Here is a 19,640-nt window from a genome sequence, read left to right as displayed (position 1 = left end):
AGTGCATTCTGCTAAGTGAGCACTTTTTATAGTAAATATAAGGTAGCGCTAACTTTACATGCAGTACCGTTAATATGACAGCAGCTAGCTGGTTATAGCGCGGCATAGTTTGAAATCAATGATTTTTGTTGATTGTGCGCAGTCCAAATAAAAGTTTCGACACATTGGCCAAACAGAGGCCCTGTTTCACCTGGTATTAAGATGCATTTTGGTCGATCGATCACCAGTGGACAAATTGAAACTTTGTCGATTGAAGACTTAAGTTTGGTTTCGGATTTCTGACATGCACTCACCACGTTCAATGTGGTCTTGTGGAAGTCAGAGCAGAAATAAAAGCTCTCCATCTCCATTGTCTACTTCTACATTCATTTTTAAATTGCACTAGCTTTTTTGTATTAGATCAAAAGATCTGAAAAAGCCCATACATTTACCCGGCCCTAGACCCTACCCTCGAAGAAATCAAAACCAAAGTGGACAAAAGAGACAAATTTAAACTCCAGGTGTAAATGGGAATGTCTCCTTCATCTACTTGTGATCCAATTGACCAAAACACATCTTAATACCAGGTGTAAACAGGGCCGGAAAGTTATCGGTTACTACAAAAAAGATACTATAAAACTGTAGAATAAGGTCCTTTGAAATGGTTTTTATTCATGGGACTTTCTCTTCCTTTCTCTGTTTCTTGGATGAAGTCTGGATCTGTCTCCTGTTCGCCAGACTTATAATGATACCACACACACTCGGTGTGCTTTACACGTGTGTGAGATGATGTCATGCACCGAGCTCTATTCCAGTGTCTTTAGGTATTATGTGTGAGCGCATGGGTTTGGCATTTACCCTTTGGCATGAATGCTAACAGCACATGTTGTAAGACGTGATGTGAGTTTTGTTAAAGAGTGTTTGTTTGACTCACCTGTACATTGTACAGTGTGATAAGTTATCAGATCCTCACTGTTGTGAATTCAGACCTTATATAGATGTGAAATAATCAACACTGGTTAACCAAACACACAATCCACTGCATACACAAGCACAAAAACACTAACATGCTACAGAGCAGTAGTCTTGTGTAGGAAGTTGTTTGACTTGCAGCATAAAGTCTGGTCCACTTTGCTGCGTATTCTCTCCAATCACTGCCCACACAGACAGAACCCCGTAGAGGTTTGGATAAAATGTGCTTACTAAAAATCAAAAAGTAATTACAGCCTGATGGGTTTCGGGTTATTGTTTCATTAATATCTTCAGATTTGGGTTTGTAACTAAGAAAAACTATATATATTTATTTAAGGTTTGCGTGCCGTGTGCTTTATGGCCGAAAGAGCGCACGAGCAGGAAGTATGAGTGTGGTAAGACAAACAATTACTGAGAGGAAACAGTTATGCACTGCAGCTAATTATATCGAATAATAGGAAAATAATTGATCAGTCCCAGTCACTCCTCGTGTTTACTTGATAACAGGTGAGCCAGGAGATTGCACAAAATTATACATAAACCTCTAAAATGACTACGCAATTTTGTGTGTGAAGTGAATGAGTGTAAACGGAGCACAGCGCAAATCAAATAGCTGAGCTTTGTGAAGAGTTCTATCAGTAAAATACTGCATCATAAACATTTTCTATTTGATATGTATATTTAAATGTATTAAGCCTTGAGAGGCGATATGATAGACGATAATATTTATAGACGAATGAGTGAAAACTCTATGAATGATATACACAGCGCATTCGTAAATCAAATAGCTGTATGGGATCAGTTTCCCGCCAAATTTATTGCAGTCACGCATAAAAAAATAATAAGCATGAATCAAAAATTTAAAAGCACATGTGAAAATATAACGCACAAAACTGAAAAATCAATGCAAAATTAACCAGAATCACAAACAACGCAGTCATGGAAATAAAAATAATAAGCGCAAATCAAATATTTAAACAAGTTTAAAATTATATTGCTCAAAACTGAATCATGAATTCAAAATTATCCAAATCGCTCACAAAATCATGTTTTCTGCTCTTATTTTAATTTTTTGCATGTCCGTGCTCTTTTCTCCTTTGCTCGTTTCCACATTCTGTGCTTGCGGTTTCAAATGTTGCAGTTCAAGTTTCATGTAAATTAGGGGCGGGTCTTAGCATCACCATTGGTCCACTAGTTTTAGATTGACAGCTCATCCTCAAGCCAATCAATTGAAGAGAGAAGTTGACGTCACTCCAATGCGACTCATGCCGCAGTTCAGCCAGCCGCTGTTGAGCTATATACGAGTATAACGTGTTCTATATCTGCAAGGAAATACATTATTGTATTGTTATAAATATAATCTTAGGACTCTCTCCTTTTGTATGATAGACGTTTTAGGGGGGTTTCCTCACAATTAAAGCAGTAAAATGAACATGATCACGACTGGGTGCTTAAAGCTTGGCTGTGAGCGAAACGCTTTCACTATCCGTGCTTCACTATGCACGGATGGGCTTTTATTTTATCCGCAACCTTATCACAAAATCCGTCGGCCCCAACGTTTTTTGACCAATGTTCAAAGCTGCACCCGCCCGCCATCCGCTGATTGTAGCTAAAGCCTTGTTGGGCGATGCTGACGCCAGCAATCGTAATGCAAGGGACTGGCCTACATTAAACCTTTAACTAAAATAGTTATTGAGCTGTTTACACTGTCATATACAATAAAAGAGCCTGCACAGCGTCAGGAAAGGAAAATAACGCAAAAAACCTGCCTACCATAGCCTATAGAGCATTTGACTGAAGGAGCTCATGCACCGCTCACTGGTAAAACGACGTGCGCTCAAATCCCGCTCCAACATGACATTTCTCTGTACTGTAGCCTACTTTACTTGTTTTAGTTTCATATGTTTAAATATTATAATGTTATTTTTTTTCATTTCATTTAGCCTACGTTGATTATGAAATATTATTATGATATATGTGAGAAAACATGGGGGACAGAAATGATTTCGTTTTGTATAAATTGTTTCTTCATTTTAATCAACGTTTTGTCAACCAATTTCGAGGATTTAATAAATAATAAGCAAATATAGCAGACAATGGCATGGAGGCACCAGCGCAGCACGAACGGCTTAAATTAACAACTAGGAAAAAAAACTTTAGCTGGGGGCAGCCCTAGCTATACATTTCATATATATATATATAGGAAATATTACTGCTCAGGCATTCCGTATGCACACCGCAATGGTCACAATATGACCTCATGTATGTTTTAAAAACATAATTCAACATATAAATATTAAGCCTTTTTTAATGGCCACGTAAAGTGTAGGGGAGCAGAACCTAATGCGGGGTTAGTTGTAACGCGCATGTTTTAACCCTTTCCACACATACCAGAATTACAAAACTTAGTGTATTTACTAGTTGCCATATCAACATTATTTAGAGAAAAAATAGCGCCAAAATTAAAAAATTTCTGGAAGATATTACTGAACATGTTTTTAACCATAGCAAAAGTACATTTCTTACTTAAGTTTAGTTTTCATCTCTGTTTTTTTGTGTTTATTTAAAATAAGACAAATCCGATATTATTTTAATCTTATCTGTTATTTAACAGTTGCTATTGTTCTTTAATGCTGATCTAACCAGCAGAAGACACGAGCCAAGATTTAAATCCAGTTGCAGATGGGGTGTGTGTGTTAACACTGCGTTACAATGAGCCCCTATTAGAAGTATGCCATATATTATATACTTTTATGAATTCTTTTGAGAATGAGAAAAGGGTGAATAATGTCTGAGAGTTAATGTTCAGAAATTATTCATTATTATTGTTTTGAATTATGCTGTATAGCTGTATTTAGCGATGTGTTTATAGTCAAACTCAAAAATGCTTATATTTTTAATGATTAAAAAATGCCATTATTTTATTTTAAAAAGTTAATAATTGTATTTTGTTGACAAAATATTTTAGTTTGTCTTGTATATTTTTTTGATCATGTAACATTTTAAGAAGTTATTTGGTCATGTTACATTGTGCCCCACCTATGGGGCATGTTGTCACATTTAACTTCCATTCTTTCGGGGTAAATCAAGAAAAAAGTAAACACTGTATTAATGAAACAAAACCACATAATTGTACTAGACATGTGTGCAATTCATGTGGGGAAAAAATAAATAGCCTACTCTGAACCCCAAGTGGATTTACACAAACTGGGAAAGTCAAAAAGCGTTAGGTTGTGCCCCGCTCTCCCCAACAAATAAATTACTAAATGCTAAAAATAAATACATGTAAATTAACTCAAATTTGCAGCACCTCCACTTCCCGTGCTGCTAGCCTATATTGGCTATGAATAGCCTATATTGTACCCCAGAATATCAGCAGGGAACCGATCGGCGCACAGGGACAAAAATAAATAGACACCATAAATAAAACGCACATCGGCAAACCTGACGTTACCTGAATGTTACTGTACAATTTTATCATTGTAATAAACGCAATTTGGCACATCATTTCAACATCCTGCTATTTATCCTACTACCAATTAATGCCTATTCCAAAAAGAATAAAATAACAAGTCATTCACATTATAGGCTAATTAACTCTACGCACTGTCATGTCAGGGTGACTACTAGGACGAGCCTGAAGAAATTAAACCGTTATTTTGACTGCATGGGAAGAGAGCGCGTCTTCGCCTAACAATCAATAAACAATGGAGCCTTGATATTAAAGAAAAAACAGACTCTATTCGTTCACTGAAATTCGCTGAAAGTCCACCGCACAACTGTGCAACGCATGTTCACATTTTTAATTGTCCATAACAACTCCAAAACTTGCCTGCTTGCCTTGCACGTCTAATTAATGGGCAAAGTTTTCCAATTATATTTTAGTTTTCTGCTGTGGATGTTATTGAATTTGTATAAGTTTAGCTCTTGCGTTCTCTCTTTTAAATGCCTATTCCCTGAGTGACTACAATGACTGGCTGTTTTAAGATATAACTAATATCGAAACAAAACCCAGGCAGTGTACGGGCTCCCTTGCAGGTTTGCTTAGTGGCCTACCAGGCGCTGCAACAATATTTAACAATGTAGGCCTATGTTTTTTTTTAATAATTAATTTGAATGGTTGAACCACCCGCCCGAATTTAAAATATTAAAATATCATTTTTCGTCACGTCATCCGCCCGATCCGCGGAGTCCGCGGCTGTAACCACCCACCGCGCATCTCTAAGGCCCACTGTTTGTTCAAGGAAATATATTTGTTTACAATCATGAATATATTAAATATATCAATTTACACAATCAACATTTTAGAGGGGTTAATCATGACCCCAAATAGTTGGTTAGTGCCACTCTCATTCCAAAGAAATATTTTTCACAGCCAGTGGTGGAATGTAACCGCATATGAATAATAAACATTATCGCATCTATAAAACACATCAAAACTCGATGAAGCACAACGAGAACACGTATGTTCAAATATTATAATTTTTTTTATTTATTTAATCTATGTTGATTATGAAAGTGAACAGGATAAGATGCGCAATGTGTCAGAAGACATGGGGGACAGAACTGATTTTGACACAACTTTTTTTTGACAAAACAAGTTTTGTTTTGTTGAAAGCCTTTCTTTTCAGTGAATTTCGTTTTAAATAAATTGTATCTTAATTTTAATCAATGTTTTATCAACCATTTGCCTGGATTTAATAAACAATAAGCAAATATAGCAGAGTAAGCCGACAATGACAGGCGCCAGCGCTGTGTGAACAACGACTTAAATGAATGAATAGGCTACTAGAATTTTTATTTTATTTTTATTTTTTAGTTGGGGGCAGTCCTAGCTATTTCAGATAGCCTATATTCGAACCAGCGCATGTCACAAAGGGCTTTCTGGGTTGAGGGTGCTGCGAGCGGAATGAGCTTCAGAAATTAAATAAATCTTCAGAAAGTCGCTCTGGAGGAAAATTACCGCTCTTTCTACGCAAACTGGGCCACAGATGGTAAGCACAATTACATTAACCCAAAACTAAATTAATTAAACTTTTTAAAATTATTAGAATAGACATTAATAGAATAAATTGTCATGCAAGTATAGGCTACTTTTCAAATCAGGTACTCTTTTACTTAAGTAGGGTTGTCATTGTGGTACTTCTACTTTTACTAAAGTCAATATGTCTCTGGTTATTTGTAGCCTATTACTTCCACCACTGGTGATAGCGAACGCATTATAGCTCAACAGGCTGCAGTAAGTGTAAGTCAAGCGTCAGTAAGTGATAATGTTAATTTTACTGCTTTAATTTTTCCTAGTTGTTAATTTAAGCCGTTCGTGCTGCGCTGGTGCCTCCATGCCATTGTCTGCTATATTTGCTTATTATTTATTAAATCCTCGAAATTGGTTGACAAAACGTTGATTAAAATGAAGAAACAATTTATACAAAACGAAATCATTTCTGTCCCCCATGTTTTCTCACATATATCATAATAATATTTCATAATCAACGTAGGCTAAATGAAATGAAAAAAAATAACATTATAATATTTAAACATATGAAACTAAAACAAGTAAAGTAGGCTACAGTACAGAGAAATGTCATGTTGGAGCGGGATTTGAGCGCACGTCGTTTTACCAGTGAGCGGTGCATGAGCTCCTTCAGTCAAATGCTCTATAGGCTATGGTAGGCAGGTTTTTTGCGTTATTTTCCTTTCCTGACGCTGTGCAGGCTCTTTTATTGTATATGACAGTGTAAACAGCTCAATAACTATTTTAGTTAAAGGTTTAATGTAGGCCAGTCCCTTGCATTACGATTGCTGGCGTCAGCATCGCCCAACAAGGCTTTAGCTACAATCAGCGGATGGCGGGCGGGTGCAGCTTTGAACATTGGTCAAAAAACGTTGGGGCCGACGGATTTTGTGATAAGGTTGCGGATAAAATAAAAGCCCATCCGTGCATAGTGAAGCACGGATAGTGAAAGCGTTTCGCTCACAGCCAAGCTTTAAGCACCCAGTCGTGATCATGTTCATTTTACTGCTTTAATTGTGAGGAAACCCCCCTAAAACGTCTATCATACAAAAGGAGAGAGTCCTAAGATTATATTTATAACAATACAATAATGTATTTCCTTGCAGATATAGAACACGTTATACTCGTATATAGCTCAACAGCGGCTGGCTGAACTGCGGCATGAGTCGCATTGGAGTGACGTCAACTTCTCTCTTCAATTGATTGGCTTGAGGATGAGCTGTCAATCTAAAACTAGTGGACCAATGGTGATGCTAAGACCCGCCCCTAATTTACATGAAACTTGAACTGCAACATTTGAAACCGCAAGCACAGAATGTGGAAACGAGCAAAGGAGAAAAGAGCACGGACATGCAAAAAATTAAAATAAGAGCAGAAAACATGATTTTGTGAGCGATTTGGATAATTTTGAATTCATGATTCAGTTTTGAGCAATATAATTTTAAACTTGTTTAAATATTTGATTTGCGCTTATTATTTTTATTTCCTTGACTGCGTTGTTTGTGATTCTGGTTAATTTTGCATTGATTTTTCAGTTTTGTGCGTTATATTTTCACATGTGCTTTTAAAATTTTGATTCATGCTTATTATTTTTTTATGCGTGACTGCAATAAATTTGGCGGCAAACTGATCCCATAGCTGCCATCAAAAAAAAAAACTACATCATACACATTTTCTACTATGTGATGTGTATTTAAATGTTTAAAAACATTGTACGATATGGTCTTGTCGTTTCAACCAATAAATTGCTCAGCGGTTTATGTGCATTGTAGGTACAAAGCTGTCTTGGCTTATGGTAGCACGAATGCAGGTACATCTCTACAGCGACGGATTTCGGGTTCGGGTCGGATTCGGTCTTAAACTTTAACAGTACCAGTCGGGTTGGATTGGATCAAACAATCTCGGGTTCAGGCCAGGTTTTGGCTTCAGTTTAAAGCCTATGCAGACCTCTAGCGGTCAGAAGTGTAACTGAATCATTTTTGACTCCAACATGAATCAGGTAAACGGACTTTAGGTGTGTCACCCGAGACTATATGTGCCATCAGCCTGAACAAATAGGCGAAAGGTATTTTAATTTGTACTCTAATTACTCCTAATTAGAAAACCTGCAGATTTGACATGCATATTTATATATGAAGTCTTAAAGGGATAGTTCAGCCCCACCCCAGTACATTTTTTCGTTCCAAACCTGTATGGTTGGAACACAAAAGAAGATATTTTGAGAAATGTCTGTGTTTTACTGTGCCCATACAATAGATGTCAATATGCATCAACTGTTTGGTTGCCAACATTCTTCAAAATATCTGACATGAGGGTGGGTAAATGATGTAGAGGCTGTTAAAAGTGCTGTATGTTAGTTTTTCACTTTACTAAAGATATGTAGAAAACATGCTAACTTCACCTACTTGTTTCTGAGAAAAATAATGCTACAGTCAGATAATCTACTTTTAAATGTGCGTTCCGTGTCGTAATGTCTGTTTTTGTTTTGGTCTGTGCGAAACAGCACGCCCACCAGTTTTACCCAATAGTATTTCAACACCACAGGTTGCCAGTTGGCGTAAATCACAGCGTATTGCTGTCATGGAAGCCAGCAAACAAACTGGGTTAGAGATTGCAGATTTTACCCGACCTAAAAAGCCTCGGCATCCATCTAAAAATCTCTATGAACAAGAGCAAATTAAAAGGCAGATAAATCAACTCATTAACTTATAGTGTGGCTTTCATAGTCAATTGACCTATCAGTAAGCCCTGCCCCCCCTTAGTTACTGTTGCTAACTCGGACAAACAAACATAGTTGTAGTCTTACAATGACCACTTGTTTGTGTGAAAACTAGTGCTGGGAATCGATTAAAAAAAATGAATTAATCGCATCTTTTTCTGTAAATAATTGCGATTAATTGCAAGTTTTTAAGTTTTTAATATTTTGATATTGTATTAATTTCAGTTACTCTCCAAATTAATGTAGAAACAATTTAAAGACAGCATATTTTAAATATGTGTTGTCATCTTTTTATGACTGAAGGCCAGTATCACTGATACTAATGTCTCTATGAAACATCAATGACATTACATTACAGTATCACTGAAAGCTACCAATTTCAACATTTATTAGGCTTTAAAAAAAAAACTTTTAATTTAAGTGAACTTAAAACAATCTGTACATAAACCCATTATGTTACCCCTTCCCTGTTACACATATACAAAAATGTAATAGTTATCAAACACCTTTCTTAACTGCATAAATAATAAATTAAATGTAGATGAATCATCATTAAAGCAACACTTTCCTCTGTTCCTGTTGTTCTATGATGAACATTAACAACAGCCATCTTCGGTGCTCCTGTCACTTTAAGAACGGCCGCTGACGAACTTGACGCTGTCCCGCGCGCATCTCATTTCCTCACAACTCTTTAAGTTCATTTAAGACTCCTAATGTGAGAATACTCGACAAAACTGGCATTTTGGCAAAATTCTCCGTGTTGTTGTTATTGTTTGTTCAAGAGCAAAAGAGAACTCGATCTGTGCACGTGCCATGAGACTTGCGCGAGTCTGTCTGTGCGGCGAATGTGTGTGTCCCAGCTGACATGACACACACACACCGACAGGACAGTGCGTTCTCTTGTGTCTTGTCACGCTTAAATGGTTTAAAAGCATTTACATGAATAAGAGCATGATCATATAATGTAATGCTGGGCAAAAATTGATATAAAAACGAACGCTGCGTTAATTTCGTAAAATATTTTGAACGCGTTAAACTGAAAGATTAATCGCCCGCGTTAACGCGTTAATTTGCCCAGCCCTAGTGAAATCCTTATCCCAAGATGTTTTTGGACACAGAATGTAGCGGACCCCGTCTGAATGATGGCCAAAGTTTACTGATGGTTTATGAAGTTTATTACTTAATTTTTCACTCCAAAAAAATCACTTTAAGAGTTGAACAAACAAAGCAGAAGTGCGCATTAACGTCTCATTCACAAACTCTCTCTCAGTTGCCTTGTCATTAACATACACAGCAAATTATACAAAACACTCATACATCTAACAGTAAATAAACATACAGACCGTATGCCTTTTCGGGGGTGCTAATAAACTGTAAACTTTGTTTCCTCTTCAGTCAGTACACTACGAATTGCGTCAATTACTGACGGAATGGGGGTTTCGCTATTCCGTCAGTAACTGACGTAGCGGCTCCGTTCCCTTCCTTCAGGGAACGAGGGTTACATACGTAACCGAGACGATCTGAAAACAACTTCGATAAACTGCTAGCTCTCCCTTTCACTCCCCATAGACTATAATACGCATCAAAATAGGAGTCCTCCTTAATAAGACAGATAATGTAGACCTTAAACATATCTAATATCTCACAGAAATATAAGAAATGTATACAAAAACAAATTAGACGATAAATCACAAAGTCTGTGACACAGAAGGACCACCTCTCATCGAGGAGCATTCAAGTGGGACTTAAATATATAAAAGATTTTTTTAATTTATATATAAAATTAAATTAATTTACATTTAACCAGTTTAATATGGAGAGGCACTGAAATGTAGACATTCGTTAATGTTTTTTTTTTAACCTACACTGTTAATGTAACATGACGTGAGAACAGTTAGTTATTTCGGTTTGTATGTTAGCAGGGACTCAGTAACTTTAATCGTAACTTAATGAGAGTATGACAAGCATAAAATCCTCTCAGGATTCCTGGAATCAGTGTTTAAGTACCCCAGGCTCATCATTTTACCATTTTTGTAGCATGAACACCATCAAACCGATGAGAGATTCGGATTTTCCAATGTTTCTCTATGGCGCTGAAACCTAAAGATGTCCAAGTTCCGGTCTCAGCGCAACTGATACTCAACTGCAATTGGCTTATCTGCATTTGAGGGTCGGGGCTTACCGATAGGTCAATTGCGCTCGCTCCTGTTGTGTCCATAAGTTGGCAACCCACGTGAGTGTTTGAGTCTAAAGGCCTGTTCACACCGGGACGATTTTCACGCGCGTTTATCGCCGACGTTTAACGCCTTGTGACTAAACAATGGCCGCCAATGTGAGTGTTCACACCGACGCGTAAAACGCCAGGCGTAAAAGCGTCATTAAAAAAAAACGCCTCGGGTTCGTTTTTTTATTTTGACGCGGCGCGTTAAAAACTGGCCGACCAATGAGATCAGCGCTTTTGTTCATGTGCCTGGAGCAGCTGAAGTGACAGTAAAACACGACTGGGTGGCGCTCAAGCACAAAATCGGTCTTGCCGAGCACACATTGATACGACGAAGAAGTAGTAAGTAGACAAAGAAGAAGATGAACTGCTAATGCTGCTTGCCAGTTAGCAAAAAGTGTGTGAATGGTTTTGCTATAGACATAATATATCTGTGATTTTGGCAAGCACGTAAATACTGTCTCTCCTCTTCTTCTGTGTGACAAGCGAGTGTCAGAAGCGTAAGTGCCGCAGCACCACCTTGTGTACCGGGAGCGCATCTACTGAATGTGCACGTTCACTCGGCGCATCGCCAGTGGAAATCGCTTGGGTGTGAACACTCAAGACGCGCCGAAAAACGTCACGAAAAACGCTGGCGATAAGCGCGTGCGATATTCGTCCCGGTGTGTACAGGCCTTAAGGAGGAGGGGGCAGGGGAAACGACAATCTCTAATATTGAACTGCAGTACCTATTTCGACCACTAGCTGTCAATCCTACATACCACACCTTTAATATGACTATACATGCCCTTTAAGTTGTAAATAAATACTTACCTTTGTAAAATTGTATATTTCTCTTTCACTGCTTGGCTCACTTGCTTAGCATCCTGCTAGCCAGCTAGCTTATTAAATCACATATTTATTATTTGTACATCTGGTAAGAACATACAAAATAATAAACTGCGAAACAATACATTTTTTAATATATACCCAGAATATGAACAGGCTAAAGTAGTGCTAGCGCACTGTAACAGAAAACTGATAGCAAACCTGCTACAATTTGAAATGACTATCCCCGGGATCATAGTGCGGGCCCGTTTGTAAAGGGGGACCTGATTGTTCATGGCACCAAACAAGTTTCTGGCTGAATTTGTTAATCGTGTGTAGCTTTGAAACAGGATAAAGGATTGACTAACACACCTTTGATTTATTAAGCCTCTTAAATGGGCTGATCTCATTAAAGTTTCACGTAGCTCACAGCATGTTCTCACAGAATGTTGACCGAGAGCGCCGTGAATGTATCCGATTACTAACACGTCTCCGTTTTCTCTTTCAGTGCGGCAGAGGCGAGTAGAGAGGGATGTGTAGAGCATATTCTCCTCTCCTTCTCTCTCTCTCTCTCTCTCTCTCTCTCTCTAGCTGATCAGACTCTTGTGCCAAACCCTCTGAGGGAGCCGCTTCACCTGAAGAAGGGACACAACTGGATACTTTGCCTCCCTAATGTTAATACTCAATGATCTTTTTATGTATTATTGTTGTTAATTGTTGTTTGTTTTTATAGCTGCAACTCTTTAGCAGCTTTTTTTTGTCGTTGTTTTATTTTTTGCTAATGTAAAACCTTTATTGCCCTTTTCTTTATAAAAGTTCTTTGAAATGAAACGGAACAGGTTACAACGGTTACATGCACACAAGTTCTGTAGTGATCTCTTCATGGATCAAAACCTGTCGCCCACATTCACGCCGAACAAATCTAGACTCAACTGGACTGGATCTGCTGTGTTCCCCGCTAAATGTGAGCTAAATCTAGATTTGTCGAGTCTGGGTTTGGAGCACAGGTTTGAACAGAGCCGCGTTAGCCAATGAGAATCGTAGTGGACACTCCTTAATAAGTCCTGCCTCTTGCTGTTAGCTTCGCCGTGAAGGCTATAGCAGGGGCTGTGTGTGGATGTCATTGGGCAGCTTGGTCGTCTTAAAAACACTCTGCTTCCACACTGCGCCTCATCACACGTTCTGATACATGTTCTCCCGTCGTTTTTGCTGCCGATTGAGGCATTCCGTTCCCAAGACACACCAGCTGATATTGTGTCTGAAGAATTACAGTGCTAATTTAAGATCAGTGCCCCATTTTCATCCACTGTCATTTGGAGATGGAAAAACTTGTACTAGATCAGCACTAATGACAACCTTGGGTGTGTAAATGAAGGTCAAGGGTTTGACCGCTTTCACATATGACTTAAAACTGTAGACTTCTAAGAAGTTTCTTTCCACCGAGCAATGCACTAAGGGACATTTTCTTCTTTTTACTGCACAAGTAAGCATTTATGTAATGTAGTTATCTATTATAGATTTAGATGAGAGTATTATGCCTGTAGATAAATCTGAAATGGCTTTTCTAATACCATGCCAAAGACTAACACCTAAATACTCTAGCTGAGGTCAGACAGGAAATAGGAGTTTGGATTTCGTTTTTGAGTTTATTAAAGCAATTGTTCACTCTAAAAAGAAAATTCTGTCATTAGTTATCTTGCGCTGATTTGTTCCAAACCCGTATGCTGCTATTTTTTGTATGCAGTAGCTGCCAAAAAAGCACCGTAAATGTAGTTTAATGAATACATATAATAGTTCTGCGTGTGGTACAAACCGAAATTTAAGACTTATCATATTCCCCTTCGCTCTAGCTGTCATATCAAGGTTGCATTTCATCAAGACATAGCCACTAGGGACTTTGTATGAAGAAGATCTGCATGATGATTCTTCAAAACATTTTGGATATGGGTTTGGAACAACGTGAGCGTGAGTAAATGACAAAACGTTCAGTTTGGGGCGGATTATTCATTTAGTTAATGTCAGATCTCTGCATCTAGAATACTTTTGAAGCACATGGTCTGTACTGAGGAGGAAATTAGGGAACTAGTTGAATGAGAGTGAGAGGGATGAGAAAAGGTTTCATCATAAATAGCAACCAATTCTGGGAGCCTTTAGTTGTCCCGGTGCAGCTAGACCCCCAGCACATACACACATGCACGTTTGTGATCGCATGCATGTTTGCAATGTAAAGCAAAGCTTTAGCAAACGATCTAACATGCTTTCGAAATAAGTGTAAAAATACTGCATTAACCTTTATACTGCTTGCCATCGTTTGTGAGCTTGTACTTCTTACAAGGTTCATTGATTGTGGTATATATTGTAAAGCACAGATGCTTTGATTTTGAGGAAGGTGGTGAATGGACCTTTAGTACAAAAGCATAGCATCTCGGACTGAGCTGTCTGAGCATGGCCGGTGTGGATTTATATAGCTGGATTACACAGGGGAACATGTTTTTTTTAAATGCAAAAGCTAGGACCAAGTTTGAAGTTTTCCTTTTCTCAACATTGACGTTGTGTTTTATTGTTTTGTACTGTTCTGTTTTGTAAGAGCCTTGTGTATCAATTGACTTTTGACTTTTATTTTTCCGTTATTTTTCTTTTTGAACAAATGCTGAATTGTGTGTATGAAATTTTAGGGCTTTTTTCATGGTTAGGGTTCATGTTTCATTCCATCTTTGTTTGATTATGGGTTAAAGGTTCATTACTTTGCTTAAAGCTTATGCTTGTAAGAAGGAGCTCTGCAATCTTACCTTGAGTTTATTTGAAATATCCATCTCAAATCCTCTTCAGAAGACTCCAAACATTTAAAGCTATACATATAAATATCATGTATCGTAAATGCCTCTTATATTGCCGCAATTTTGTATGTTGATACTACATGTCTGGATTCCAGAAGAGGAAATCTTATTATGTACTGTTAATAACACAACTCTGTAAAGTATCAGACGTCCTCAATAAAATGTATGTTTTTACAGATTGGTCTGTTCTTTTTTTTTTCTGTAATCCTGCTGAGAGATCCAAAGAGTTGACGATCGTGAAACACATTCATCTCATCAGTTTAATGTGACAAGTTTATATATAGTGGGGAGAACAAGTATTTGATACACTGCCGATTTTGCAGGTTTGCCCACTTACAAAGTCTGTATTTTTATCATAGGTACTCTTCAACTGTGAGTGACGGAATCTAAAACAAAAATCCAGAAAATCACATATGATTTTTAAGTAATTAATTAGCGTTTTATTGCATGACATAAGTATTTGATCCATCAGAAAAGCAGAACTTAATATGTGGTACAGAAACCTTTGTTTGCAATTACAGAGATCATGCGTTTCCTGTAGTTCTTGACCAGGTTTGCACACACTGCAGCAGGGATTTTGGCCCACTCCTCCATACAGACCTTCTCCAGATCCTTCAGGTTTCGGGGCTGTCGCTGGGCAATACAGACTTTCAGCTCCCTTCAAAGATTTTCTTTTGGGTTCAGGTCTGGAGACTGGCTAGGACCTTGAGATGGTTCTTACGGAGCATACTACTCCTTAGTTGCCCTGGCTTTGTGTTTTGGGTCGTTGTCATGTTGGAAGACCCAGCCACGACCCATCTTCAATGCTCTTACTGAGGGAAGGAGGTTGTTGGCCAAGATCTCACGATACATGGCCCCATCCATCCTCCCCTCAATACGGTGCAGTCGTCCTGTCCCCTTTGCAGAAAAGCATCCCCAAAGAATGATGTGTCCACCTCCATGCTTCATGGTTTGGATGGTGTTCTTGGGGTTGTACTCATCCTTCTTCTTCTTCCTCTAAACATGGCGAGTGGAGTTTAGACCAAAAAGCTCTATTTTTATCTCATCAGACCACATGACCTTCTCCTATTCCTCCTCTGGATCATCCAGATGGTCATTGGCAAACTTCAGATGGGCCTGGACATGCGCTGGCTTGAGCAGGGGGACCTTGTGTGCGCTGCAGGATTTTAATCCATGACAGCGTAGTGTGTTACTAATGGGTTTCTTTGAGACTGTGGTCCCAGCTCTCTTCAGTTTATTGACCAGGTCCTGCCGTGTAGTTCTGGGCTGATCCCTTGCCTTCCTCATGATCATTGATGCCCCACGAGGTGAGATCTTGCACGGTGCCCCAGACCGAGGGAGATTGACCGTCATCTTGAACTTCTTCCATTTTCTAATAATTGCGCCACCAGTTGTTGCCTTCTCACCAAGCTGCTTGCCTATTGTCCTGTAGCCCATCCCAGCTTTGTGCAGATCTACAATTCTTTCCCTGATGTCCTTACACAGCTCTCTGGTCTTGGCCATTGTGGAGAGGTTGGAGTATGTTTGATTGAGTGTGTGGACAGGTGTCTTTTATACAGGTAACGAGTTCAAACAGGCGCAGTTAATACAGGTAATGAGTGGAGAACAGGAGGGCTTCTTAAAGAAAAACTAACAGGTCTGTGAGAGCCGGAATTCCTACTGGTTGGTAGGTGATCAAATACTTATGTCATGCAATAAAAGACAAATTAATTATTTAAAAATCATACAATGTGATTTTCTGGATTTTTGATTTGATCTGATTTCCGTCACTCACAGTTGAAGAGTACCTATGATAAAAAATGACAGAATTCTACATGCTTTGTAAGTAGGAAACCTGCAAAATCGGCAGTGTATCAAATACTTGTTCTCCCCACTGTATAAGAAAGTACTACATTTTTAATGTAATTAAGTATTAAAGCAAAAAAAAAAAAAAGTTTATTTATGAAACATTGTGCAGTAAAAAGTACGACATAGTGCTTTGGAATAAAGTGAAGTAGAAGTTTTCCAAAGAAAAACTGTCATAAAGTACATATACTTGAAATAGAATTAAAAAAAAATCACTACTGTCCACCTCTGCTTGTACCCCCAACACTGTTCATAAATGTTCTAAAATAAATCTCAGCCTGTCCTCTGATTAATCAGCTAGTTACAGTCATTCAGATACTTCTAGACTTGGAAACAAACTTAAAGCTCAAGATGTTTTCAGGAACATGAGCAGTACAATGTGTGCAGAGGTAAAGTGAAATGCAGGAGAGGTTTTATTTGAATCCGATTCAGTTTCTGTGAATATTTGGAAATGCCAGACTCATGATGTCATTAAAACCACCACTCCTGCCGTGTCTTAAACTCCAGCAGAGCTTATCTCATCCTAACCAACACCAGCTCAGCAAACCTCACTGTTGCTACATGGGAAATGAGTCATACAGTGTGTGTGTGTGTGTGTGTGTGTTAGAAAGGCATGGAAAATGTTCTGCTCTGAGGCTGACGTCATTGAACTTATGTATTTTCATCAGATACAATTAATTTTCTTTTCTGACTTTTCCTAAATGACCTACAGGGTTTTCAGTGAACTCCTCGTGTTGTCCATGTGTTTTTGGATTCAAGGAAAAACCAAATTTCTCTGCTCCAGTGAGTGATCTATAGACTGGGTTTGGAATCAACTTTCTGAACCTCTATAGTCTAACTGGATCCTGAAAGTGAATCGCACTTGAGGAACAGAAGAGGAACAGAAAAAAAATTATGTTTATTATTCACAGATTAGAAATAACAATCTGATCTGAGGTCAAGGTCACCAGATGAACAGAGATGAAGTAACTCTATGTGTGTGTGTATTTTGCACTGTCTGTGTTTTATTTCCCCACCCTTTCATTTCTATGTGCTTTCTTCTACATTGTGGTTGATTTACAGATTGTAAAAAAACAAACAAAAAAACATTGCTGTATTTTTTTTTATTGCCTATTTGTTTCCTGTTTCCCATTTTTCCCAGCACATAGAAAGTCATGGCATTCAAAATTCTAATTGTATTATATTATATACATTTTTTATATTATATTATATTTTCGCATGCATGAACCTAACTTATTATGAATGTATGTATTGCTGATAACATAAAATCTGTTATTTTATGTGTCAATAAATGGTGTAATTCTGTCAAATAAAAAATATGAAATATGAAAAAGAATTAATGAGGTCAGAATACCAAAAACATTTTTTTATTGTTTATTGTTTACAAGTCATCCAATGAGATCACAAGTGTGATTCTAAAACAAGGACAGCACAAGGGATTTAAAATAACTAATATTTGTATTATTATTATATTATTGTAATATTTCCACAAAATAAAAAAAAAAAAAAATAAAAAAAATATATATATATATATATATATATATATATATATATATATATATATATATATATATATATATATATATATATATATATATATATATATATATATATATATATATATATATTTGGATGATCACAGGTGTTTTCTGTTCAAAATTGTGTGCCGAAAATGTGGGCACAGGTGTCCTTTGTGAGAAAGAGATTCTCCTCTAAGCACAGGTTTTATTCTAATGCACATGGAATTGCTGATCATGGGTGCTCCTTGTTGGGAAGGGGCTGTACATTTACATTTACATTTAGTCATTTAGCAGACGCTTTTATCCAAAGCGACTTACAAATGAGGGCAATAGAAGCAACTAGAACAGTCAAGGGCAACAATATGCAAGTGCTGTAACAAGTCTCAGTTAATCTAGCACAGAACAGTTTTTTTATTTTATTTTTTATAAATTAGACAGACAGAAAATGAATAGAATGATAAGTGCTATTCTTGATTGGTCAGGTGCTGCCGGAAGAGATGTGTCTTTAGAGGTTTTTTGAAAATGGCTACAGACTCGGCCGCACGAATTGAGATAGGCAGGTCATTCCACCAAGTGGGGGCGGTCCAGGAAAAGGTTTGTGAGAGCGATTTCATGCCTCTGGTATGGCACCACAAGGCGTCGTTCACTGGCAGAACGTAAGTTCCTGGAGGGTGTGTAAGTCTGAACAAGCGAATTTAGGTATATTGGTGCAGAGCCAGTGGTTGCTTTGAAGGCGAGCATCAGTGCCTTGAATTTGATGCGAGCGGCTATTTGTAGCCAGTGCAGACTGATGAAGAGAGGCGTGACGTGCGCTCTCTTCGGCTCATTAAAGACCACCCTCGCCGCTGCATTCTGGATCAGTTGCAAGGGTTTGATAGTGCATGCCTGAAGGCCCGCTAGAAGAGCATTACAGTAGTCCAGTATGGAGAGAACAAGAGCTGTAACTGGTGCTCCCTGTAGGGAACTGTCGGGCACAGGTACTTACTGTGGGGAAGGGTTGGCACAGATGCTCCCTGTGAATAACTGTCAGGCACAAGTGCTCCTTGTAGGCAATGGATTGGCACAGATGCTCTTTGCAGGGAAGGGGCAGGCACAGTGGCTCATTGAAGGTAAGTGTTGGCCCCAGGTGCTCCCTTTTGAAAACCTGTGGGCATGGATGCTCTTTCTGGGGAATGGCTGAGCACATGAGCTTCTTGTGGGCACAAGTGCTCTTTGTGGAAAGGGGCAGGTACAAGGGCTCCTTGCAGTGAAGGGTTGGAAACCAGCAGGCATGGATGGTTCTTCTGGGAAATGATCATGAGAACTTGCTGTGGTCTTAAGCAAGCCACAGGTCATCCCTGTAAAAAAAATTAGCATGGAAGCTTCCTTTGTAGAACAGCTGGACACAGATGCTCCTGACAGAGAAGGGATGACCACCGGTGCTTTTCACCAGGAAGGGTTAACAACAGGTGCTCCTGGTTGGAAACCAGCAGGCATGGGTGTTCTCTAAGAGAAACTGTTCGGCATGAGTGCAGACACAGATGCTTCTTGCAGGTATATGTCAGTCACAGGTGCTCCCTGTTGGAAACCAGAGGGTATGTGTGCTCCTAGGTAATGTTAGGCCACAAGAGCTTTCAATTGGCAAGGATCAGCCACAAGTCCTTCCTGTAATAAACATGGATGCTCCTTCTGGAGAGCGCTCCTTGCAGAGAAAGGTCCGCCATGGTTGCTTCCTTCAAGAAAGCTG

General features: G+C 38.5%; 1 protein-coding gene across 2 annotated transcripts in view; it reads left to right on the top strand.

Moving 5' to 3' along the window:
* The window catches only part of tmod2 (tropomodulin 2), a 58,935-nt gene extending 44,209 nt beyond the window's left edge, over positions 1 to 14,726 (top strand). Inside the window, exons 10-11 of one of the 2 annotated variants that reach the window (XM_079825925.1) lie at positions 693 to 803; positions 12,221 to 14,726. In XM_079825925.1, the coding sequence (XP_079682051.1) occupies positions 693 to 769 (77 nt within the window). In that variant the 3' untranslated portion in view covers positions 770 to 803; positions 12,221 to 14,726. The remainder of the gene's footprint in view (positions 1 to 692; positions 804 to 12,220) is intronic. The other variant, XM_079825926.1, reaches the window with a different exon arrangement.
* The last annotated feature ends 4,914 nt before the right edge of the window (positions 14,727 to 19,640 follow it).

Source organism: Gobio gobio (assembly GCF_949357685.1).
Source record: "Gobio gobio genome assembly, chromosome: 9".
Taxonomy (NCBI): domain Eukaryota; kingdom Metazoa; phylum Chordata; class Actinopteri; order Cypriniformes; family Gobionidae; genus Gobio; species Gobio gobio.
The sequence above is the reverse complement of the archived record's forward strand: the minus strand, read 5'-3'. Positions and strand labels throughout refer to the sequence as shown.